Consider the following 27,397-nt stretch of genomic DNA (forward strand, 5'->3'; position numbering starts at 1 on the left):
CTGATCATATGGCTCTCTCTTTCTGTCTGTCTTCCTTATCCATCCAACTCTGTGCCTCTCGCTGTCATTCTCTCTCTGTCCATGTCTTTCTCTCCCTTTCTGTCCATCTTGTAATCTGTCCATCACTCTCCCCTATCTATGGAACTTCATCTGTCTGTTGAATCTTTAATTATATGCATTGTTTCATGTCTGTCTATCCATTGGTCCTCTGTCTGTCTAGGTGTTTGTCCACCTGTCTATTGGCCTGCCTGCTTAATCTAACAGTTTGTTCGACTATGTAAACATGCATATTGGTTTGGCTGTTTTATCTCCATTCATCGTGAATTTGTCTGCCTTATGTACCTGTTCGGAATGATTTGTTCAGCTCTCTGCCAAAACTATTGCAGCTTTCTCTTCACATGTCACAGGAATGAGCGTGCCATATTCTTACAGGTTCTGTAAAATCATATAACATTGGACACAATCAATGATGAGTTCCCAGTGCCTAAGAGAGACAAGAAACAGTATCTGCGCTGCCTAATCTGCTGTAGCCTATTTCTCTGTCTTGTATTTATTGAATCTGTGTCTATCTATCTAACTCTTATTTATCTATCAACTTATTCATTGGTGCTTCTGTCTATCCATTTGATCATATATCTAACATTTGGATAGAGAGAAGGACTGATGGATAGAGATGCAAAGAAAGGTCGCGATGCACAACAGGCTAATGTCACTCAGCCTCCTGTACTAACAATTTTAAATTCAATTTCTGTTAAAATGTGTGCAAAAGATTTGTGCCTTTCTCAGTACAACAATGTTTACACTGGAATTGTCCTCTTGCCAGTGTTGTAATTCCAGCTAATCAAATCAACGCCAGATTAAAAACCGGTTTGATAGATATTATGTTGTTTTATCCTAATTATTGTGGCGACCTTTTACTGAAAAGCAAACACTCAATGTTGTAGATTTGGTTTTAACAAGAGAACAGAAGTTTATTACATAAATGGTGGAATGGGAGGGATTAGTGTAGTTTTAGTGTCACTAGGCCAGTCATCTAGAATCCTAGATTAATATTCCAGTAACATAGGGTCAAATCACACAATAGCAGATGATGAAATTTGAGTTTAATAAAAATCTAGAATTAAAAAGCAGGCATAATAGGGACCATGTAACCACTGTTGATTGTCATAAAAACCCATCTGCCATCCTTACCTGGTCTGGCCTACATGTGACTCCAATACCACAGTTAACTGTCCTCTCGCAAGTCACTCAGTTCATTGGTCGTCAGTGCATTGAGTGTCAGAGTTGGGAAGTCATGGTGTGGCTGTACAGGACATTGGTTAGGCAACTTTTGGAATACTGCATTCAATTCTGGTATCCTTGCTATAGGAAAAATGTTGTTAAACTTGAAAGCATTCAGAAAAGATTTACAAAGATGTTACCAGGGTTGGAGGGTTTGAACTATAGGGAGATGCTGAATAGGCTGGGGCTGTTTTCTCTGGAGTGTTGAAGGCTGAGGGGTGACCTTGCAGAGGTTTAACAAAATCATGAGGGGCATTGATGTGGTGAATAGTCAAGGTCCAGCATGGGCAGTATTTTCTGTTTTTTATAAAATGAACAAACTTGCATTAACACTTCAGGAGGCCTTTAGTAATTTATATTTTACATATACTGATTTAAAGTTATGGTTTTGGAAATACTCACCTTGATAATTATGAAACACCATCACACAAATAGACCAAACCCATAAGCAACTAGGTTAAGATTTAAACTAAAAAAAGAGATTAGAATGTGGAATCACACATCTTTCAGCACCAGATACTACAACTGTCACAGTTAAAAAACATGAATAATATGTAAAGCTTTTCAATATGATTTTGAACCTAGTCCTTACTTGCTTTTGTTGATTTTTACTTTCAAATTTCAAAGCATTTTGAAAACTCAGCTTAGTCATTAAAGAGTGCAGTGATTGGAACCAGATTGACCTCATCGACTATGAGGCCATTGATTGGAGGTTGTTAACCTGGCAAATCAGGAAAGCGCTAGCTGACTAATATAACCAGGAGAGTGTCCTAGAGGTGGTCGAAAGGTGTCAGAGCAGCTGAGAGCCAGAAGGCGCGTAGGGGCGGCTGAGATCCAGAAGGCTTGTGGGCTACCCTACACGCTGTCGTCCCAGGGAAGGGGACGGGCTGCCCTAGAGGTGGTCGAAAGGCGTGCTGGGATAGCCCACTGGTCAGAGGCGCAACAGGGTGGGTGAGAGCCCAATAGTACGTAGGGGCAGACCGAGAGCCAGAAGGCGGGTAGCCGTCCTCAGCGCTGTCACCCCGGGCAGGTACCGGGGCGGGCTGCCCCAGAGGTGGTCGAAAGGTGATGAGGGTGGTTAGTGAAGCCGGAAGGTGGGTAGGCCGTCCAAACCGCTGTCACCCCGGGCGGGTACCGGGGCGGGCTGTCCTAGAGATGGTCGAAAGGTGTGTGAGGGTGGACCGAGAACTGGAGGGGGCACGGGGTGGACGAGAACTGGAAGGTGGGTAGGGGCGGGCTGCCTTAGAGTGGTCGAAAGGTGGGAGGGGTGGGGGCTTGCTGGGTCTGTATTGTCTGCACTTCTGTATGTAACCATATTGTTGAATGTACAAATGTCATTGTCACTGTCTTGTCATGTGTGGAACTGGGATTTCAGGGTTGTCCTCATCTCCCTGTAAAATGGTTGAACGGTAGGGTTTGGGGCCTAGCTTTGCTGATCCCCTCCCTTGTAAAATTGCTGCCTCTTGTACAGCTGTAAATGTTTATTGTAAACTGGTTTGTAATTTGTTGAATAAAATAAAAAAAATATAACCAGGAGAGAAAAAAAAGTAACCAGGAGATTCCTGGTGGTGGAATTTAAATAAAGATGCCTGCACAAGCACATCATGGGTGCTGGGGAAAATATAAGCACTACCACAGTAGGTAGTAGTGTGGGGGTAAAGAAAAAAATATATAAACAGGGGATTGACATTAAAGCACAATATTATGCACATATATTGCAAACAGTGCAAAATGTTAATAAAATGAAATTAGAGTTCAATCCAATGAGAAACAAGCTTAAAACAGCATATCAGGCAGCATCTGAGGAGCAAGAAAAACGATGTTTCGGGCAAAAGCCCTTCATCAGGAATAGAGGCAGGGAACCTGCAGTGATAAATGAGAGGGAGGTGGGGAGAAAGTAGCATGGAGTACAATAGGTGAATGGGGATGGAGGTGATAGATCAGAGAGGAGGGTGGGGGAAGGTAGCAAAGAGTACAATGGGTGAATGGGGGTGGGGATGAAGGTGATAGGTCAGAGAGGAGGGTGGAGTGGTTAGGTGGAAAGAAAGATAGACAGGTAGGACAGGTCTTTGCAGAAAGCGGAAATGGGTGGGGAAGGAAACATATCCCTGGTGTTGAGGTCTGTTTGGCGGTGGCAGAAATGACGTCGGATGATGTGGTTTATGTGAAGGTTGGTAGGGTAGAAAGTGAGCACCAGAGGAGGGTTCTGTTCACTTAGACCATCTCTGACATCTCCATTAATGATGACTGACTTGACACTGACATTTTTTACAAACCTACCGACTCCCATAGCTACCTGGATTACACCTCTTCCCACCCTACCTCCTGCAAAAATGCCATCCCGTATTCCCAATTCCTCTGCTTCTGCTGTATCTGCTCCCAGCAGGATCAGTTCTACCACAGAACACATCAGATGGCCTCCTTCTTTAGAGACCACAATTTTCCTTCCCACATGGTTAAAGATGCGTTTGAACACATCTCAATGCATCTCGTCCACATCCCACCCCTCCGCCCTCAAATCCCACCCCTCCAACCATAAGAAGGACAGAACCCCCCCCCCCCCCCATCTTCCACCCTACCAACCTTGCATAAACCATATCATCCAACAACATTTCCGCCATCTCCAAATGGACCCCACCACCCGGGGATATATTTCCCTCCCCACCCATTTCCTCTTTCCGCAAAGACCATTCCCTCTGTGACTACCTGGTCAGGTCCACCCCCCCCCCCCCCAACAACCCACCCTCTCTTCCTGGCACCCTCCCCTGCCACCACAGGAATTACAAAACCTGCGCCCACTCGTCCTCCCTCACCTCCACCCAAGACCCCAAAGGAGGCCTCATCAAAGTTTTACCTGCACACCCACCAACATCCTTTATAGTATCCTTTGCTCCCAAAGCGGTCTCCTCTACACTGGGGAGACTGGACGCCTCCTAGCAGAGCGCTTTAGGGAAAATCTCTGGGACACCCGCACCAATCAACCACACTGCTCTGTGGCCCAACATTTCAAGTCCCACTCCTACTTTGCCGAGGACATGCAGGTCCTGAGCCTCCTCCACCGCCGCTCCCTTACCACCCAACGCCTGGAGGAGGAACGCCTCATAATCCGCCTCGGAACACTTCCACCCCATGGCGTCCTTGTGAACTTCACCAGTTTCCTCATTTCCCCTTCTCCCACCTCACCCCAGCTCAACCTTCCAGCTCAGCACCGCCCTCATGACCTGTCCTACTTGCCTATCTTTCTTTCCATCTATCCACTCCACTCTCCTCTCTGACCTATCACCTTCATCCCACCCCCATTTACCCAATGTACTTTTGCTACCTTACCCCATTCTCCTCTCTGATCTATCACCTCCATCCCCACCCTCATTCACCTAATGTATTCTATGCTACTTTCTCCCCACCCACACCCCACACTCCTCTCATTTATCTCTCCACTCTGCAGTCTCCCTGCCTCTATTCCTGATGAAGGACGTTTGCCCAAAACGTCGATTTTCCTGCTCCTCGGATGCTGTCTGACCTGCTGTGCTTTTCTAGCACCAGGCTAACCTAGACTCTGGTTCCAGCATCTAAAGTCCTTGTTTTTACCTTAAAACAGCATATGCTTATTTATCACTTGTGAAGAAGAATTATTGGAAAAGAAACAAGAAAGAAAAAAAACAAGGAAATTTAAAGTCTACTCAAAAAAAATATAACCAGGAGATTCCTGGTGGTGGAATATAAATAAAGATGTACACACTTGTTTTTCACTGTGTCTCACACCTGCACAAACACATCATGGGTGCTGGGGAAAATATAAGCACTACCACAGTTAGGCAGTAGTGTGGGGTTAAGAAAAGAGAAAAAAATTAACAGGGGATTTAGAGTTAAAAAAGTATATATATAAAACCAGGAGATTCCTGATGGTGGAATATAAATAAAGATGTACACACTTGTTTTCACTGTGTCTGACACCTGCACACATGACATGGATGCTGGGGAAAAATAAGCATTATCGCTGTCAGACAGTAGTGTGTGAAAAAAAAATAGGAGTGTCAAACATGCTGATCACTTTGAGAGCTGGCTCTGAGGGAGCTAGATCAGTGTGTGAAGGTCTCTCCACTTTTCTGTGTTAAGGAGGAGAGGAGACTGACTTCTGAACATCCTGGAACCATACAGTCAGTGTGTCTTATTCACTGCTGTTGGTCTCTTCGTACTGAGGAAGATTTTGAATTTTTGTTTCTCTTCATTGTTTGTTGTGTTTGTTTGTTTTCTGGGTTTTCTCTCTGCTTATTCCTGTTAATTTGGAAAAAAAACAGAAAAAAGAAAGAAAAAAAAGGAGCTAGGTTTTCAGGGAGAAGTGGTCACTGCAGGGAGTGGAGTGTTTTATTTCACCCTCCAACTCTATTTTGATTTAATCCCTGCCCTCCCCTTCACTCGTTTGATCACACAGCATTGCCTTTTGTCACTGGCCACTTTGGTGTTTAAAAAATATATAACCAGGAGATCTCCTCAGTAAAAGAAAAGCCAAGAAATGAGAATCTCCTTAGTCCAGGTGACTGACTCCAAGCTGGCTGGTCATAGTTAGTGTACTGTGCACAATTAAATAAAGGGTGACTTGGTGACGGGATACCAGCCTCTGTGTAGTTATTTCAAGAGACAACGTGTCAGATTAGCTCAGAAAAGGGGAGAGAATGAGAGCATGGGACAAAAAATGGAAAAAAAACTTGGGACATTAGGCACAGCTGAGTTTTGGAGCAATGAGGAATTTGGGATTGATAGTTTGTGGCATTCTGCAACACAGTGGATTCACATCAGTTTGTGCCTGGATATATTGTTCACTCAATTTTGGACAGTGCAGCACAGAGGGGGGCTATTCTACCCACTAAGGCTATGCACAGTTCCTGAAAGAGCTATCTAAAATGACATTACAGTGGCTCAGTGGTTAGCACTACTGCCTCACAAATCCAAGTTCGATTCCAGCCTTGGGTGACTGTGTGGAGTTTGCACATTCTCCCTATGTCGGTGTGGGTTTCCACCAGATGCTCCAGGTTCCTTCCACAGTCCAAAGATATGCAGGTTAGATGAATTGACCATGCTACATTGCCCCATAGCATTCAAGGATGTGCAGGCTAGATAGGTTAGCCATGGTAAATGTGGGGTTTTAGGGATAGTGTGGGATGTTGTTCAGAGGGCCAGTGCTGCCTTCGTGGGCCAAATTACCACTTTCTGCATTGTAGGGATTCTGATTCTATCCCCGTAACCCTGCTGTCCTTACGATGCAGAATAGTTGCTATGATCAATCAATTAGTCTGATAGTATAATGGAAGCTCGTGCTGTACCTGTCCTGGGAGTACTTGCTTGGCCTGTGTTGAGTAGCTTACTTTAAATTTGAAAGAGTAGAGAGAATTTTTTTCTGTATCTAACCCTATACTATACCTGTCATGGGAGTGTTTGATGGACATGTTGAGGGAGATTTACTTTCAGCTTAAAAGAATAGAGTAAGCTTTACTCTGTATCCAACACCGTGCTGTCCCTGTCCTGGGAGTATTTAATACAGATAGTATACAGCAAATCTTACATTCAGTTTAAAATAGTCGAGGGAACTTCACTTTCTATTTACCCACGTGCTGTCCTTATACTGGGAGTGTTTAAGACAGGGACAGGGTGAGGGAGCTTTAATGTGTATCTAATCATATGCTGTCCCTGATAAGAGCAATGTAGAGAGAGTGTTATTTCCAGTTTAAAAGAGTAGAGGACGTTTCGCTGTGTACCTAACCCCGTGCTGTACCCGTCCTGGGAGGATATGATGGACTTGTCGAGAGAGGTTTACTTTCAGTTTGAAAGAGTAGAGGGAACTTTACTCTGTATCTGACCCCATGCAGTACCTGTCCCGATGTGGAGATATTGGTGTTGGACTGGGTTGGACAAGGTCAAAAATGACACATCACCAGGTTATAGTCCAACGGGTTTATTTGACAACACTAGCTTTTGGAGTGCTGCTCCTTCATCAGGTTGTGGAGGTGCTGGTATTGGACTGGGGTGGATAAAGTTAAAAATCACACAACACCTTCATAGTTGTGCGCCGAAAGCTTGTACTTCCAAATAAATTTGTTGGATTATAACCTTATGTTGTGTGATTTTTAACTTTGTTCTTCATCGGGTGTTAGTGAGAGAGGAAGACCTTAGACGCAGAATTTTAAGGAAAAGATCAAAGTGTCATACAACTCATGCAAACTAATTGAACATACGTAAGATGGCTCTTAAATCTTTAATCAGTTAGAATGGAGATGCAGGTTTCGATTGAATAATATGCAAACCCCAGAAATTCTTTCATGTTACTGCCCTGAGACATTTTCGGGTGTTATTAATATAAAGGAGGTGACACCTACAGTCAGACAGTGCATTTTAGGCATAAGGTCTTGTTTGGAGTCTGTCTGTGTCTTTTATTTCCAAAGTAGAAATTTACAAAATGCCACATTGACTGACTATCTGCAAATTGTGTGCTAACATATACCTGCAAATACAAATCTGCAAATGCAACTTCACCCCACAGATTTATGTGTGCATGTGAGAAGAGGGGAAGAGAGAGAGTCACACACACACACTGCCCCTCTTGTTCACGTGCGCGCGCGCGCGCACACACACACACACACACACACACACACATACACACACACACACACATACATACATATACGTCTGTGGGGTGAATTTGCATTTGCAGACTTGTATTTGCAGGTGTATTTTTGTTCAAAAAGCACACAATTTGTAGACAGTCAGTCAATGTGGCATTTTATAAACTCCTACTTTGGAAATCAAAGATACAGACAGACTCCAAGCAAAACCTCACACCTAAAATGCATTGTCTGACTTGTATTGATATCGTCCTTTATATTGATGATACCTTACGTATGTTCAATTTGTTCGCATGAGTTGTATGACCTTTTGATCTTTTCCTAACAAATTCTGTGTCTAAAGGCTTCCTCTCTCACTAACACCTAATGAAGGAGCAGTGCTCCAAAAGCTAGTGTTTTCAAATAAACCCATAGGACTATAATCTGGTACCTTCATACAAGTGGTTAATAGGATCAATATTAAGAAGGGAACTTTATTTACAGTTTATAAGAGTAGAGGGAGATTCTCTTTGAATATAACTCAGTGCTATCCTTGTCCTGGAAGTGTTTGATGAATGCAGTATTAAGGGAGTTCTGCTTTAGGTTAAAAGAGTACAGCAAGTTTTATCTCCAGTTTAAGAGTAGAGGAAGCTTTACTCTGTACCTGATTCCTTGCTGTACCTGTCCTAGGAGTGCCAAATGTGGACAGTGTAGCAATCAATTAATAATGATGGAAGAATGCAAACTAAATGGATCTTACCCTTTCTCTTATCTCATAAAATGTGTGTGACAACATGACAGGGAGATAGTTTGGGCTTTGGAGAAATGGATAATCTGATAATGAAATTGATGCTATTGCATTCAATACAGAAACACATCCATTCTCGGCTTGGACTTGTGCGGCCAGCATTTCCTGCTTTTGTTCCTAAATTATGGTTCTGTTTTGTTGAATGCAGGATCTCCGATTACATGGACCTATCCACCACTGATGTTGTAGGGAAAAACTGTTATCACTTCATTCACGCTGAGGATGTTGAAGGAATCAGGCATAGCCACTTGGACTGTAAGTATCTCCATTTTCTTGATCTTTGGATATTTTTTGTGAGGCACTACTAAGAGTTATTGTCAAGCATTAATTAATTAGAATGCTAGCGAATCTTTTAACAGTGCGAAGAGATTGCTTGTCATGGTGCTATTTAGATTAGGAGCAAAGGTTTTTTTTTAGTCTAACCTGTGATCGAAGAAAGTTTTTAAAAATGTGCTCTAGATTCTGTAGTGTATTGAAAATTGGAATGTACATTTTGTTCATTTGAAGCTACCATACACATGTATCGCAGAGGGAGTTCACAACAGGAAAGATAAACGCAAAGGTGTTTGTTTGTATATAGGTTTTATCTGCTGTTTTTGTACCAAGAATATCACAGGTGAACCCCATCCACACAACCTCTCCCCGAGACAGACAGACAGACACACACACACACACACCAAGCAGAGTGCAAGGGAGGAGGAATTCTGTTTTTAGTTATATTCTAGTTATAACTTAATATCTTCTGTAACTCAAAATGGTGCTGGCAACAGATTACAGTTTTCACTATATTTGTTAAATACAAGTGACAATAAATTCAATACTGTTCAGGCCCTGTAACTCCAATGTGATGGTAATACTTTTATTTTGTTGCTTTAAGGTTAATGCCACCACTAGGTGGAGCAACATGCACACATGCAGATTAAGATCAATGCAAGACTACACCATGATAAAGAGTGGTCTCAAAGTATACAACAGTTACTGAGTTGGAAAACTACAACTAACTTCCTAGAATACAGAGTAAGACACTGAAAGGAGGGAAAGTTCTGTTCTAGAAGTTACATTTAGTGGAGATTTTGACCTGTGAATGTGCAGATGTGTATGAAAGAGTCAAACAAAGAACAAAATGCAACAGGTGGCACGGTGGCACAGTGGCACAGTGGTCAGCACTGCTGCCTCACAGCGCCGGAGACCCGGGTTCAATTCCCGCCTCAGGCGACAGACTGTGTGGAGTTTGCACATTCTCCCCGTGTCTGCGTGGGTTTCCTCCGGGTGCTCCGGTTTCCTCCCACAGTCCAAAAACCTGCAGGCCATACTAAATTGCCCGTAGTGTTAAGTAAGTGGTAAATGTCGGGGTATGGGTGGGTTGCGCTTCGGCGGGTCGGTGTGGACTTGTTGGGCCTGTTTCCACACTGTAAGTAATCTAATCTAAAAGGTAACGATGAGCAGATAGGTAATGAAGCATGGGCAGATAGTGGGATGCAGATAGGTAGCAGAACATAGGTAGATAGAGGGGTATGGACAGCAAGCTGATTTCAGAGTGGGATGGTGGAGCACTGAGCTGCACCTCCAGCAAGCTCATGGCTGGGCAGTGAGTTGACATTAGTGGAAATACGCATGCGTCTAGCATCACAGATGAAACATTCTTCCTGTCCTCATACACATTCCTGACCCAGGACCATTGAGTGCCAACAACTTCCTGTACCACTGTGGTGTCAGGATATACACGTGGAATGTGGGTGTCGCTGCCTCACTTAGCAGTTGCTGCCCATCCCTAGTTGCCCCTTGAGAAGGTGGTGGTGAGCTGCCTTCTTGAACTGCGGCTGTCCATGAGATGTAAGGACACCTATAGTGCTGTTAGGGAGGGAGTTTTAGCATTTTGACCCAGTGATATATCCCCAAGTGAGGATGGAGAGTGACTCAAAGAGGAACTTGCAAGGGTGGTATTCAATGTACCTGCTGCTCTTGTCCTTCTCAGTGATAGAGGTTGAGGCTTTGGAAGGTACCATTGGTGTAGTCTGGACGGCTGTTGCAGCTTTCTGTTGTTGGCACATGTGGCTGCTAACAAATGTCCCTGGTAGGGGGAGTGAATGTTGAAGGTGCTGGATGTGGTGCTGATCAAGTAAGCTGCTTCATCCTGGGTGGTGTAATGTTGTTAGAGCTGCACTCATTCAGGCTGGTGGACAGTATTCCATTACATTCCTGTCTTGTGCTTTGCAGATTGTGGACAGGTTTTGGGATGTCTAATTCACTGCTTTACCTGTCCTAGGAGTGTTTGGATTGAGACACATGTTTGGGGATAGTGTCAAGAGTACTTTATTTTCAGTTTTAAAGAGTAGAAAAGGCTTTACTGTCAGGTATCTGGGGTCATGTGTAGGTCAAACCAGGTAAGGATGATGGACTTCATTTCCTAAAGGACATTCATGAACCCAAAGTGATGAGTTCTTAAAAAATTCATTAATAGTTGTCATGGTTACCATTACTGAGACTAGCTTTTAATTACATATTTATTAATTGAATTTATAATCCCCAGCTCTTGTGATGGGATTTGAACCCACATTACCAGAGCATTAGCCTGGGGCCTATTCCACCATCACTCCCGCATTTGATTTTGGTCTGATTTGAGTTAGAGAGAGGAGTTGGTGCCCAGGAAAAGGATTTACAAGAGAAGAGGGTGAGAGGGAAATGGTAAGCAATTATTTGGAGCCCTTATTATTGTATTGTAAAATGCTGCCAGGAACAGATTTTTTTTTAAGTCTTCTGTTCATCACACATAAACTCCCACAAGGAATAAAGATATATCCATCACAATTTGTCTCAACTATAATCAATAGCACTCACTGAAGTGGGGAGCTTCGGCAGGATTCAAGACTTAAATCTGTTTTGTTGTTGCAGTATTAAAATGGAGCATTTGCTGAATTGAATTTAGAGCTTTTTATTTCTGCACTGTCACAGTTCAGCCCATCAATCACTGAATCCCACTACTAGAGCCAAGCAGGAGAGACTCTTTGACAGGCGAGGTGAAGCAAAGAGAAAGAGGGAGGACAGCAATGGGGAGAAAGACAGAGAATGTGTATGTGAGAGAGTTGAACACAGATGTAAATGTGTGTCAGAATGAAGGTAGATTAACAAGAACAAAGAATGATTGGGAGAAATAAGTTGAAAGATAATGTATCAAAAGCGTTCCTCTACCCCATCACTGCTCAGTGCTCAGTGTTTCTGATCGTATCTCTACTGATATTAAACCAACTCCGTCACACTGTCACCCATCAACACCCTTCTCTTTTCCAGCACCCTGTGATAGTGCCCATACCTCAACTGATATTAACCCAGCTCCCAAAGTAACCTCCCTGTCTCTCTGAGCATCCTGTATTACTGATTGTAAAACCACTGACATTAATCCAACACCCTCACTCTGTCACTCAGTAACCCCTCTCCCCCACTACCCTGTTACTGATTGCATCCCTACTGATGTTAATCCAGCTCCCCCATAGTCATTCTGCAAGCTCTTTCCTCGAGTGCTGTATATTGACTGTATCTCTACCAATATTAATCCACCCCCCTTCCCTCTGAAACCCCCCTCCCCCCCCCCATCTTTCTTTGACATTAACAATCTCTTGCTTTTCTTCCTTCACAGTGTTAAACAAGGGGCAGGTGGTCACCAAGTATTATCGCTGGATGCAAAAGAACGGAGGTTACATGTGGGTACAGTCCAGTGCAACCATCTCAATCAATGTCAAGAACGGAAACGAGAAGAACATCATCTGGGTCAACCATGTGCTGAGGTGAGTCTAACCCTGGGTGAGCCTGCACTCTGTGCCAATGTAACACAACTGGTGGGTAGAATTGGGAATCAAGAACTGAGCTTCACCAAGTCTCCACCCACCTTGATGATGAAGGAGGGGCCAAGAAATCATGATACTGATCCCTGACTCCACGCACTCGAAAGCATATTATCTAGCCATGTACTTTGTTACTCTTTACGGGATCTTGCTATGCATGAACAGCTCCTGCCCATTTCCCTCATTACAACACTTTCAAAGCACTTCATTGGCTTTGATGCTCTTTTTGATCGTCCTGAAGTGTTAAAGAGATGCAACCCTTGCTTATCTTAGTGATTCCTGAGACACTGTGACCAGGAAAGCCTACCCTTCCCTTCCTTTCTCTAAACACAACCTTTCCACTCCCTTTCCACAGCCACACTCTCCCAGGTGAACCTAAGCTGGGTCAAATTCCTAAAACTCATTCCATAACAGTACTGTGGGTGCCCCTCTCCAAATTAGAGTTGAGAGTGTGGTGCTGGAAAAGCACAGTAGGTCAGGCAGCACCTGAGAAGCAGGAAAATCGACATTTCAGGCAAAAGCCCTTCATCACTTTCGCCAATCCAAATTAGTGTCAGAGTCATAGAGTCATACAGCACAGAATCAGTCCCTCCAACCCAACTCAACCATGCTGAACTAATCCTATTTGCCTCTATTTGGTCCATACCCCTCTAAACCTTTCTTATTCATGCACCTGTCCAAATGTCGTTTAAATGTTGTAATTGTACCTGCCTCTACCACGTTCCCTGGCAGCTTGTTCTACCTACAAACCACCCTCTGCATGAAGAAGCTGCCCCTCAGGTCCCTTTTAAATCTTTCCCCTCTTAGCTTAAACCTATTCCTCCAGTTTTGGATTCCCCTGGGAAAATGACCTTGGCCATTCACCATATCCATGCCCTTGTGATTTTATAAGCTTCTATAAGATTATCCCTCAGCCCGATGCTCAAAGGAAAAAGAGTCCCAGCCTATCCAGCCTCTCTTTATAACTCAACTTTTCCAGTCCCGGTAACAACCTTGTAAATCTTCTTTGCAACATTTTTTTGCACAGCAGCAGTTCTAGAAGGCACTTCACCCCACTGTCTTTGCCAGGGTATCTAGGGAGGGCTATAAATGCCTGCCCATCTTAATTAAGCCCATACTCCTAATGGAATCTTTTTTTATAAAGGAGGCAGAGAAAGAAACCCCCATTGAGGGCCCATTTGGGATTAACTTTGCACTTCTATCCAGGCAATAGAAACTAGCTCTGGGACTGAATGTTATTCATAAGATACTTGCCCCTTTTCATGATGTAGTCTTTGCTACAGTAAGCATCCAATCTAGCTGTTTCTTTTTTATCGAATTCAAATTCCACCCTCTGCCATGGTGGGATTTGAACCCGGGTCATAGAGATGTACAGCATGGAAACAGACCCTTCGGTCCAACCTGTCCATGCCGACCAGATATCCCAACCCAACCTAGTCCCACCTGCCAGCGCCTGGCCCATATCCCTCCAAACCCTTCCTATTCATATACCCATCCAAATGCCTCTTAAATGTTGCATTTGTACCAGCCTCCACCACTTCCTCTTGCAGCTCATTCCATACACGTACTACCCTCTGTGTGAAAACGTTGCCCCGTAGGTCTCTTTTATATCTTTCCCTTCTCACCCTAAACCTATGCCTCCAGTTCTGGACTCCCCGACCCTACATGCCCCTCATAATTTTGTAAACATCTGTAAGGTCATCCCTCAGCCTACAACATTCAGGGAAAACAGCTCTAGCCTGTTCAGCCTCTCCCTGTAGCTCAGATCCTCCAACCCTGGCAACATCCTTGTAAATCTTTTCTGAGCCCTTTCAAGTTTCACAACATCTTTCCGATAGGAAGGAGACCAGAATTGCATGCAATATTCCAACAGTGGCCTAACCAATGTCCTGTACAGCCGCAACATGACCTCCCAACTCCTGTACTCAATACTTTGATCAATAAAGGAAAGCATACCAAACGCCTTCTTCACTATTCTATCCACCTGCGACTCCACTTTCAAGGAGCTATGAACCTACACTCCAAGGTCTCTTTGTTCAGCAACACTATCTAGGACCTTACCATTAAGTATATAAGTCCTGCTAAGATTTGCTTTCCCAAAATGCAGCACCTCACATTTATCTGAATTAAACTCCATCTGCCACTTCTCAGCCCATTGGCACATCTGGTCAAGATCCTGTTGTAATCTGAGGTAACCATTTTCGCTGTCCACCTCCAATTTTGGTGTCATCTGCAAACTTACTAATTGCACCTCTTATGTTCACATCCAAATCATTTATGCAAATGACAAAAAATAGAGGAACCAGCACCGATCCTTGTGGCACTCCACTGGTCACAGGCCTCCAGTCTGAAAAACAACCTTCCACCCCCACCCTCTGTCTTCTACCTTTGAGCCAGTTCTGTATTCAAATGGCTAGTTCTCCCTGTATTCCGTGAGATCTAGCCTTGCTAATCAGTCTCCCTTGGGGAACCTTGTTGACCGCCTTACTGAAGTCCATATAGATCACACGTACTGCTCTGCCCTCATCAATCATCTTTGTTACTTACTCAAAAAACGCAATCAAATTTGTGAGACATGATTTCCTACACACAGAACCATGTTGACTATCCCTAATCAGTTCTTTCCTTTCCAAATACATGTAAATCCTGTCCCTCAGGATTCTCTCCAACAACTTGCCCACCACCGACGTCAGGCTCTCTGGTCTGTAATCCCCTGGCTTGTCCTTACCACCCTTCTTAAACAGTGGCACCACATTAGCCAACCTCCAGTTTTCTGGCACCTCACCTGTGACTATCGATGATGCAAATATCTCAGCAAGAGGCCCAGCAATCACTTCTCTAGGGTTCTAGGGTTCACCTGATCAGGTCCTGGGGATTTTTCCACTTTTATGCATTTCAAGACATCCAGCACTTCTTCCTCTGTAATACAGACATTTTGCAAGATGTCACCATCTATTTCCCTGCAGTCTATATCTTCCATATCCTTTTCCACAGTAAATACTGATACAAAATACTCATTTAGTATCTCTCCCATTTCATAAAGGCCGCCTTGCTGATCTTTGAGGGGTCCTATTCTCTCCCTAGTTACCCTTTGTCCTTCATGTATTTGTAAAACTCTTTGGATTCTCCTTAATTCTATTTGCCAAAGCTATCTCATGTCCCCTTTTTGCCATCCTGATTTCCCTCTTAAGTATACTCCTACTTCCTTTATACTCTTCTAAGGCTTCACTCAATCTATCCTGTCTGTACCTGACATATGCTTTCTTCTTTTTCTTAACCAAACCCTTAATTTCTTTAGTCATCCAGCATTCCCTATACCTACCAGCCTTTCCTTTCATCCTAATAGGAATATACTTTCTCTGGATTCTCGTTATCTTATTTCTGAAGGCTTCCCATTTTCCTGCCGTCCCTTTACCTGCAAACATCTGCCCCAATAAACTTTCAAAAGTCCTTGCCTAATACCATCAAAATTGGCCTTTCTCCAATACAGAACTTCAACTTTTAGATCTGGTCTATCCTTTTCCATCATTATTTTAAATCTAATAGAATGATGGTCGCTGGCCCCAAAGTGCTCCCCCACTGACACCTCATTCACCTGCCCTGCCTTATTTCCCAAGAGTAAATCAAATTTTGCACCTTCTCTAGTAGGTACATCCACATACTGAATCAGAAAATTGTCTTGTACACACTTAACAAATTCCTCTCCAACCAAACCCTTAACACTATGGTAGTCCCAATCTATGTTTGGAAAGTTAAAATCCTCTATCATAACCACCCTATTTTTCTTACAGATAGCTGAGATCTCCTTACAAGTTTGTTTCTCAATTTCCCTCTGACTAATGGGGGTCTATAGTACAATCCCAATAAGATTATCATCCCTTTTTTATTTCTCAGTTCCACCCAAATAACTTCCTTGGATGTATTTCCGGGAATATCCTCCCTCAGTACAGCTGTAATGCTATCCCTTATCAAAAATGCCACCCCCCCTCCGCCCCCTCCTCTCTTGCCTCCCTTTCTATCCTTCCTGTGTCATTTGTGTCCTGGAACATTAAGCTGCCAGTCCTGCCCATCCTTGAGCTATGTTTCTGGAACTGCTATGTTCCTAACCATGCCCTGAGTTCATCTGCCTTCCCTGTTCGGCCTCATGAATTGAAATAAATGCAGTTTAATTTATTAGTCCTACCTTGTCCCTGCCTGCCCTGACTGTTTGACTCGCTTCTGTTCTCAACTGTACTAGTCTCAGATTGATCTCTTTCCTTACTATCTCCCTGGGTTGCACCACCTTAACTAGTTTAAATCCTCCTGAGCAGCTCTAGCAAATCTCCCTGCCAGTATATTAGTCCCCTTCCAATTTAGGTGCAATCAGTCCTTCTTGTACAGGTCACTTCTACCCCAAAAGAGATTCCAATGATCCAAAAAAGTGAATTTTTCCCCCGTACACCAGCTCCTCAGCCATGCATTCATCTGCTCTATCCTCCTATTCCTGCCCTTACTAGCTCGTTGCATCGGGAGTAATCCAGATATTACTACTCTCGAGGACCTCCTTTTTAAATTTCTGCCTAGCTCTCTGTAATCTCCCTTCAGAATCTCAACCTTTTCCCTTCCTATGTCATTGGTTCCAATGTGGACAATGACCTCTTGCTGGCCCCTCTCCCCCTTGAGAACATTCTGCACCTCTCTCTCAAGGAACATCCTTGAACCTGGCACCAAGGAAGCAACGCACCATTCTGCTTTTTTACTGCTGGCCATAGAAACGTCTGTCTGTACCTTGAACTGGATGGAACCTGATTACCCCTCGTTGCATTAGAGCCAGTCTGCATACCAGAAACTTGGCTGTTTGTGCTACGTTCCCCTGAGAATCCATCACCCCCAACATTTTCCAAAACAGCATACCAATTTGAAATGGGTATAGCCACATAAGACTTCTGTACTAGCTGCCTACCTCTCTTACCTTTCCTGGAGTTAACCCATCTATGTGACTGTATCTGAGACTTGCCCCCCTTCCTATAACTGCCGTCCATCCCATACTATTGCTGTTGCAAATTCCTCATTGCCTCTAACTGTCACTGCAACCAACCCATTCGATCTGATAAGATTTGCAGCCAGCAGCATTTATTGCAGATATAATTCACAGTAACCCCTAAACTCTCTTTAAACTCCCACATCTGATAAGAAGTACATATCACTCTATTAAAGGCCATTTTTGCTCCTTCACAATCTACAGACCCAGAAAATATGTCTTATTCCTCTAGAAACTTTGCCCCAGGTTATATTATAGTTATGGCTTATATTTTAAGTTTAAAATCAAGAGACCTATCTCCAAAAACATATAATCAAGAAAGAACCTACTCTACTCACGACTGTAGATTCTTTGTAGGCCACACTTAAAACAACGATTAACTTATCTGATTCTGTGCTGTGAACTTCACCCAACAGTTCCTCCTAGATCAGTTGTGAATTTCACTGTTTGATAATTTTCCCAGATGCAATCCGATGCCACCAAAACATTATCTGGGTCTCTGGATTAGCAGTCCAGTTGCCTCCCCCTCAAGCTCTCTTTTAAGTCTAATACAAATTCTGTGCATCCAATAACACTTGTTCAGGGGCTCACTGGGTGGGAGCAGATAATTTCTTGTCCTGGTTAGAATGGCTATCGTAATGCCACTGAATCCCATAGGCAGAGTGTACGTATCTCTATGGTGTTAAGGAAGCTTGATTCACTTGGTAGCACTCCCATCATCTGGGCCAGAGGAGCAGGAGAAGGCATTCAGCCCATGTCACACCATTTGGTTAGAATGCCGCTGACTCCAATTACCCATCTCGATTCCTCCTATCTAACTAATACCTTACCAAAGTTGAAAATCTCATTTAATATCTTTAAAATTTTGAAATCTATCGAATTCTATCAAATTGAACAAACTCAATGATTGAGTCTCTTCTAGGATAGAGGAATCTAAAGATTCACTATCTCTGAGTAAAGAAATTCTTCCTTGTCTCAGTCCCAAATGGCTTCCCATTAATCTAAGACTGTGTTCACTGTTAGTAGAATTCCAACCTGGGCGAGCATCCTATCCCCATTCACCCTGTAATGCTTTATAAGAATTCTGTATGCTTCAATTAAATCACTCCTCATTTGAAATTCAGGAGAATACAGCCTCAATATCTCCCCCAATCAACATTCCACCATTCCAGTGATTAATCTGATGAACCTCTATTGCACCCCCTCCATGGCACATACAGTAACTTATTGTTTCAAATTACCTGCTTAAAATCAGTGTTTTAATACAGCTTTATTATTTAAAGTTTGTTTGCTGTCATATTTACAGTCACAGTATTAATTTATAACCTAGCCACAGCCCTGGCTTTTTCCTTCTAGAGTTACCTCACATTTCCCTTTATCCTTGCTTTCCCCTCCCCCACTTCAAAGGCTTCTCACCCCGGCTTTGCTTCCCCCTGTCTTGGCCTGTCTCCCTACTGGCCAGCCTCCCATCCCTTGCCTTCTGGTCTTGTTTCTTCTCAGTGGCCTCCATCCCCTGCCCTTTGTTCACGCTTTTATTTTCAGATGTGTGTTTCTCCTAGCTATTGTTCTCAACTCTCACTGAAGGGCTTCCACTAGTGACAGAAGCTGCTGCCCTGACCAATTTCTGCCACGAATGATATTCAGTCAACTAAAAAAAATTAGAGGAATGTATTTATTTAAAATGCTGTACTGTACATAGACTATACTTTATTGTATGTCTTTTATTTCAACTAGGAATGCACAGTGTTGTACGTGTATAGAACAGTATTTCAACTTGTGGATTTTTTTCCCAGCAAAACTGTACAAATGTTTCTAAGGCTCACTTAAAGTCACTTTAGCAAAATTGCTCACTTGGACGTAAAATTTCTTTCAAACTAATAGATTAAAATGGCATAGTACAAAAGAGAAACAGCCTTCACTCTCAGCCCTCTCATTACACATTGTGAAGCTTAATTACACTATTTTCCCCATCATATTGTTTCTTAAATAAATAAATCTATAAAGAATAGAATATTCTTGGGGGACCTGACAGGATAGATGTGGAGAGGCTGTTTTTCCCTTGTGAGGAATCTTAGGGAAAGGGACCACCCATTTAAGACAGATGAGGAGGAATTTCGGAGGGTAATGAATCTGGAATTCTTTCTCGCAGAGGGCTGTGTCATTAAATATTTTCAATGCTGAGATAGTCAGATTTTTAATCAGCAAGGAAATCAAGAATACAATGAAAAGGCAAGAAAGTGGAATTAGGGATTATCAGAGCAGCCATGATCACATTGAATGGTGGAGTAGACTTGTGGGCTGAATGGCCTACTACTGCTCCTAAATCTTATAGTCTTAAATTACAACATGCCCTGCATCTTTCGTCTGTTCCACAGAAGTCAGAAAATGAATGTCATTGCTGCGATAATATTTAGTAATCCCCACACCACAAATAATTAGCTGTGACTAATTTAACATAAAACCATTAGTTGCTATGATTATACTTTAATTGCAAGCTTTAATTACAGCAACTAATTAACATGCAGCCTAACAGAAGGAGCCACATTCCCTCATTATATTTAGTTCATACCTTCTTGACATGGATTGCAGGCAAAGGACTCAGTGTTCATCCTGAAATCTTGGTTTCTCTGTCGATTTTTTCTCAACCCTTTCCAGACTCTGCATGTTTTCACTCTTGTTATTGCAACTTAGCAACTCAGTTTCGGTTGTTGAAAATTGACCATGCCTGAAACATTTCATGATAGGTGATGATGCCTGCTGGTCAGTACTCCCATCACTTGAAGCACAAGTCTTCAGGTTATATTCTTCTCACAACCATCCCTAGTTATTTCCCTAAGTGTTGTGGTCAGCTGTCAAATCCATATCACCGCCCCAATCCCAATCTTGACCTCGCCTAGGAAGCTTTTTTTTCCATTGGATTTGGAACATGGAAATTTGAGAAGTCCATTCAGCCCAACCTGACAGCCAAAGAGCCAGATGTTGGCTGATTTGTATCTTAAGTTGATCCACCTGCCTTGGCTTTTTGAAAAATTAATTCAGTGAATGCAGACGTTACTGGCATTGGCCAGCATTTATTATCCATCCCTAAATGGTCATGAGGTGATGGTGGAGAGCTGCCTTCTGGAACTGCTGCAATCCATCTGGCTTCATATCCTTTCATACCCTCACCCTCTCAAACAACCAGTCGATCTGATGTGAAGAAGTCATGGAGTTATGATGTCTATGATCCAATGAGTTCCATTCCCAGCTCTATTGCCCCAAATCCTTTAAATTTATTTCTCTTTAGTGTACATTTAATTGCTGTTTAAAATCAATTATCATTCCCCCACACCCACGTGTCATATGTAGGACATTCTGAATTTTTCCTAAATGTCTCTGCAAAATGCCTTGGATCTGATTTTAATGTAATACTTCTTTCTTCTAAATTCCCCAAGCGGCTGAATAAAGATTTCTCAAATAAAAGCAAAACACTTTGGATGCTCGAAATTTGAAATAAACACAAAGACCAGACGAAACTCAGCAGATCTGGCAGCATCTTTAGAGAGACAAAAACAGCTCACGTTTCGAGTCTGATTGTTCAAAAGAAAAGTCATATCTAATGCCAGCCCTGCTGACTTTCTCTAGAACTCTGTGCTTGTTTTAAAAAGTTTCTGTTTACCCATCCCGACAATTCTGTCCAAAACTCTGAAAAACCTCAATCAAAATCTCCCTCTATTTCCTTCTAGTTTAAATGTTTCTTTTTGTGGTATCTTTCATGTATGATTCATGTTATTATTTTCTCTTTACTAAATCCATTTGCAGCAAACCAGAGCACCGAAATACTCCAATGGACATCTCCCAGCTTCCATTGTCAGCCATTAAATCTTCCAAGCAACTGGAGTTGTCAGATTCGGAATCTGATTCCCGAGAACACTTAGGTAAAAATAAACTGCCTGGTGCTGTCCATCATCTATAGAATGTGAATGGTTTATTAATTCCTTTTCGGAAAGGAAATCTGCTATCCTTAACTAGATCTGGCCTGTATGTGACTCCAGACCCACAACAATGTGGTTGATTCTCAACTACTTCTGAGAGAAGATGAAGGTTTAGTGCGAATGTAGAAATACAGAACTCCAGGTTAACGTTCTCATAACGGATTCAAATCCCACCATGGCAGAAGGTGCAACCTGAATATAAAAACAAAGAGTGGACACCATATGGCTTTCATGTAAAATGATGAGTGTTTCACTGTACAGTGCATTGCTGGTGAAAGTAATGTGCAGAAGTCCGATCAAGTCTCAAGTAGATCAATGCATCTAGTTCCAGGCCCTGCACGTCAGAAATTATCAATTGATCTTGGAAAGTGGAATAGCAATTTTCTTTTTCTTTCATGGCATATGGGTGTTACCAGTATTTATTGCCCATCCCTAATTGCTCTTGAACCAAGTGGCCTGCTCAGCTATTGCAGAAGGCATTTAAGAGTGGAATTTAAATTCAGTTAATAAATATGGTGTTGAAAGCTAGTCTCAGTGATGGTGACCCTGACAACAATTGCTGTAAAAATCCATCTGGATCAGTCATTTCCTTTAGGGAAGGAATCTGCCATCTGTACCCTGTCTGGTCCACATGTGACTCCAGATCCACAGTCAACCACATGACTCTTAACTACTCTCTAAAAGGGTGGTTGATGGAATAATGATAATCCAGAGGCCCCAAGCTCATGTTCTGGGGAAATGGGTTTGGATTGCACCATGGAAAATGGTGGAATTTGAACATAATTTTTTCTTTAAATCTAGAGATAAAAACCTAGCCTAATGCCAACTGTGTAATCATTCTCAATAGTCATAAAAATAATTTGGTTTCATCAATGCACTTTAGGAAATGAAATCTGATGTCCTTCCCTGGTCTGGCCTACATGTGATTCCAGATCCACAGCGATGTGGTTAACTTTTAATTGCCCTTTGAAGTGGTTGAGCAAGACACTTGATTCAGGGGTGACTAAGAGTGTGCAATAAATGCCGACCCAGCCAGCAATGCCCATATCACATCAGCAAATTTTTAAAAATGGCAGTCCATCGACTGTGTGCTTTTTAAAATTCTTTCGTGGGATGTGGGTGTCAATGGCAAGCCCAGTATTTGTTGCCCATCCCTAACTGCCCTTGAACTGAGTGACTTGTTCAGGCCATTTCAGAAACTGGTTAAGTTAGCCACATTGTTATGGGTCTGGAGACACATATAGGCCAGACCAGGTAAGGACATAGAAAATAGGTCAGTTGCATCTACTATCGCACTATAGAATTGGTGACCTTTGCATTGCCAGTCAAGAGCTTAAGTGGGGACCTTCAGCAGAGAGAATGAAAATAAAAGGTGAATTAATAATACAAAAACAAAATATTCCAGATGCTGGAGATCTGAAATGAAATCAAAAAGTGCCTTAGATGGTCTACCCAGTATCCTTAGACTGTGACCCTGAGGTTCTCTACTCCCTGGTCATCAGGAATATCCTTCCTGCTTTTACCCCTGCCTAGACTTGTTAGAATTTTACAGGTTTCCATGAGATTGCCCCCCAGTCTTCCACACTCCATTGAATATTAGTCCTCATTGGCAGATTTCCTTCCCTGAAGGACGTCAGTTTCTTGGTGCCACATTAATGCTGCTCACATGTTGATCTCTCTCCTTGATTTCTTCTGTTTCACTGTAGAAAGGGACAATCCAAAAGACACTGGGAAGCGAAGCAATTATGAGAAGTTGGCAGCACCTCGCTCAGAAGGCTGGAAACGATCAGCGAGCCAATCAGAGGAAGAGTTGACTTCAGCCAAGGACGACAGCGACTCCAGCCTGCCAGATGACTCGGACAGTGAGGGGCCGAGCACTGGACGGAGGAGTTTTGTCCTGTCCAAGGTCAAGCGCATGAAAGTCGAGGGGGATGGCGAGGTGCGGCCGGTGGCACGCGAGCCTCGGAGCTCCCTCCCCAGTGGCGGTGATGGGGACACTGATAGCTCAGAGGATGAAAGCAGCGGCCTGGCCAGCAAGCCCCAGTACCTAAAGAGGAAGAGGAGGCCCCGCGAGAGCTCGGCCGCGAGGGCCAAGTCATCAGACTCACCGAGCCCTGGTGCCTCCAACTTTGGCGGTGGAGGTGGCGGAGGTCGTGCCCCGTCCAAATCCGCACCCGATCGCATCTCTCCCCTCAAGATCAAGACTGAAGCCGTTCAGCCCGTCAACTTCGACAACAACAGCGCCATCTGGAACTTTCCGCCCAACCGTGAAGTCATGAGGAGCGAGCTGCCTTACCGCTTGGCGACCTCTGAGCACTTTCACCCGGTGCCAGCTCTTCACGTCACTATCCCGGATTCCGTCCTGACACCCCCAGGGGGCGCCGATGCCAGTGGTGGGCAGAAGACTCCTTTTAGCAGCCCCGCCACGCCGCCCCCTGCAGCCCGGTCTGTCCTGGCAGCAGGAGCTGGGACAGGGGGGTCATCGGACGCCCTGTCGCCTCCTCTGTCAGGCTCCCCCCGGGAGGACAAGGCCCAGGCAGCGGCCTACGCACGTGAGCTTGAGATGGTGCACCAGCGGCGGCTGCACGCGGTATTGCCGTTGGTGACCCCTCACCCTGTGAGTGGAGCCAGCCCTTCCCCTTCCCCCTCCTCCTCCGTCGTCGTCGGTGGCAGCAGCAGCGGGCCCCCGCCTCAGGGCCTCTACACCACCAGCACCATCCGCTATGCGCCGGCCGACGTCGCCTTGGCCATGCAGGGCAACCTGCTGCCGGCTGCCGCTGCCATCAACTTTGTGGACCTCAATGCCTCTGCCTTTGGCAGCGGTGGTGGCAGTGCCGCCGACTCGAAAGCCCAAGTGGAGATGATCTACCATCACGTCCAGCGGCTCAACATGGCGGGGCCCTTCGCCAGCCCCGTCGGCGCAGCTGGCTTGACCCAGGTGCCAGCGGGAAGCGTCTTCACGACGGCCGAGGCCCTGCTCTCCACGCTTCCCTTCCCCATGAACACGGGCAGTATCCATGCCCCCCAGACTCTGGAACGCAAGGAAGATTGACCTCTTTTGACTCTGCACCCTTGGGCGGCTTCTCTTGAGTGTGAGAAAGGGACAATCTCCTACATCCTTGAAAAAACTAGGCTCAAAGTTGACCCCCACCGGCCCTCCATTTTTTATTTGTTTTGCTCTGGAGACAATTGATCTTGTTCTTTTTTTTTCCCAATTATTTTAGCTTTCTTTTTAACCAATCTCTTCAAATCCCATTGAGCAAAAGCACTTATTTTTCTTTTGGCTCTTGGAAAGAGAGTCCAATTGAAGATGGACAGAAGCCCAAGGCATCGCCACTGACCAGACAGAGCGCCAATGGGTGCCATCATTTCCATGACCCCATGACCCCAAGGAAGTTGGTGGGGGGGGAAATCCTGTTGGATGGAGGGTGGGTTGGGGCAGGTGTGTCTTAGTCTGGGCCGTAAAGCTCTGACTTTGCCATCCCCCTCCTCTCTGCGCCATTTGAGCACAAAGCTGACAGTCACAGGGAGAGCAAGAGAGTGACCAAGCAAAACTTGTAGCAAACATTTTGGGCCTGTGTCCTCAGACCTTGCCCGCTCGTTATCCACCTTGGGCCTGTGGCCTGAGCCTCGTCTAGTCATTGTCCATTTGGCCCTGCTGTGTGTATACTGTACAGTCAGTCGGTAAAGATTGTAAAAAAGGGAAATTGAAATGAAATGTCTCTCCCTGGGACGGATGGGAGGATTGCAAATAAGGCTTGACCCAGTGGTGTGAAAATGGCTATTATGGTGTCTTGTTGTAATTGGTATTTGAGACGTTTTTGGGACAGACCGGTACCTTTTTTGGGAAATGTGCACTATCTTTAACACCGGTTCATGATTCCAGCCTATCCCTCACCAGTCGTTATCAATCCTTGGGAGGGAAATGGGCTGGGATAGGTGAGGGTTAGGCAACTGAGGAGTTAGGTGTAAAGATTTGGATGTGGGGAGAGAAGGAGTCACTTGAACACTTATAGTGGACGGTTTTCATGTTAAACCATTGACGTGAAATTGACTAGTTAGTCCATTGGGGATTAACCCTAAGGTTGGTTTGTCAGAATCTTGGGCAAAAAGACCAAGAGGGCATTTGGAATAAGTTTGGACTCATGTGATACAGTTGTTCTTACCAATCAGTTGCTCATTCCATGCTGGGAGGAAACACATGAGAGATGGATTAAGAGAGAGTTGGCCATGGAAGGGGAAAGGAGCGAGACTGAGAGGGCAACAGCAACAGTCAAACAACATTGAACATTCTTTTTCAAAAATATATTGAAACCTTCTGGTTTGCTGACTTCACCCTGACCTCTTGCTCATATACTCATCTCCCTCTTCCTTACTCAGCTGTGATGAAGGATAGTATGTGAATTGGAAACCAGTCTTTCATCAGGTAATGACAGATTGTGATGAGTGTAGTAGCTCTTCCAGGATTGGGATCAAGATATATGGTTGAGGTATTTTAATGGAAACTTTACTGTGTCTCTAACCCTGCGCAATACCTATCCTGGAGTAAAAAATGAGGTCTGCAGATGCTGGAGATCACAGCTGCAAATGTGTTGCTGGTCAAAGCACAGCAGGTTAGGCAGCATCTCAGGAATAGAGAATTCGACGTTTCGAGCATAAGCCCTTCATCAGGAATAAGAGAGAGAGAGCCAAGCCGGCTGAGATAAAAGGTAGGGAGGAGGGACTAGGGGGAGGGGCGATGGAGGTGGGATAGGTGGAAGGAGGTCAAGGTGAGGGTGATAGGCCGGAGTGGGGTGGGGGCGGAGAGGTCAGGAAGAGGATTACCTTTTATCTCAGCCGGCTTGGCTCTCTCTCTCTTATTCCTGATGAAGGGCTTATGCTCGAAACGTCGAATTCTCTATTCCTGAGATGCTGCCTAACCTGCTGTGCTTTGACCAGCAACACATTTGCAGCAATACCTATCCTGGGAGTGTTTTATGGGGACAATGTAGATGGACTCTGTATCCAACTCAGAACCAGAAGAAATTCCCACTGGGTGTAAAAGTTGTGATTCTATTGATTTTCTATTAAAAACCTCCAAATTTAACAAGCCACAGATGACCCCAGATTGTCAACAGTGAGAAAAGCAGGGATAGTGCCTGCAATGTGATCTTTACGTTTGTGCAGAACACAGAGTGTGATCTCTCCAACCCTTAACTTTTATCCAAATTTTTCCCTTGAAACATTTAAGTGAGATTTGCTCCATACCTCTGTCAGCTTCCTTTGGAAATTAGACCAGGTGGCATGGTCATTGTGTGCTGTTTGACATGGGGCAGGACAATTGCCAATTGCAATGCCCATACCTAATGCCCTATCAAAGATTGGCCAAGTCAATGCAAGTTTGAGATTGAGTGTGGTAAATCTGAGCCAGTATAATATTGATCAGTACAATTGCCCATCCCCAAAGCCATTTGCAGCGAGAAAGGATGGGGAAGGGTGCACCCTTGATTTTGGTACAAGCTGAAGTCCTCGGAATGGTAAGACTGTTCTTGAGGTTTATGTTTTGTGAGACAAAACAGACATTGCTTATTGCCTTTCCAAAGAAAACAGACACATTAAAAGGACATACATTTACTTAGCACCTTTCACAATCCGAGGATACTCAAAAGCACTTTACAATCAATGAAGTACTTCTGAAGTACAGTCACTATTGTAATGTAAGAAGCTTGCTATGCGCAAGCTTCCACAGGTCAGTTTTAATGATGTTGGTTGAAGGATAAATATTGGTCTATGGCTCTCTTTCCTTCAATGTGACATTGGATCACATGATCGTTTACCTGAGAAAGGCCCTGTTTTAAGATGTCACATGAAAAATGACACCTCTGACATTGCAGCATTCC

At 44.0% G+C, this 27,397-nt stretch overlaps 1 protein-coding gene across 1 annotated transcript in view; it reads left to right on the forward strand.

Annotated features, from left to right (window-relative positions):
* Positions 1–24,768, forward strand: part of LOC132836583 (neuronal PAS domain-containing protein 3-like) — a 432,887-nt gene extending 408,119 nt beyond the window's left edge. The window contains exons 9-12 of the mRNA XM_060855949.1: positions 8,834–8,940; positions 12,320–12,467; positions 21,346–21,461; positions 23,225–24,768. Coding sequence (XP_060711932.1) covers positions 8,834–8,940; positions 12,320–12,467; positions 21,346–21,461; positions 23,225–24,570 — 1,717 coding nt within the window. The 3' untranslated portion in view covers positions 24,571–24,768. The remainder of the gene's footprint in view (positions 1–8,833; positions 8,941–12,319; positions 12,468–21,345; positions 21,462–23,224) is intronic.
* Positions 24,769–27,397: the final 2,629 nt, after the last annotated feature.

This window comes from Hemiscyllium ocellatum, chromosome 47 (genome assembly GCF_020745735.1).
Source record: "Hemiscyllium ocellatum isolate sHemOce1 chromosome 47, sHemOce1.pat.X.cur, whole genome shotgun sequence".
Taxonomy (NCBI): Eukaryota; Metazoa; Chordata; class Chondrichthyes; order Orectolobiformes; family Hemiscylliidae; genus Hemiscyllium; species Hemiscyllium ocellatum.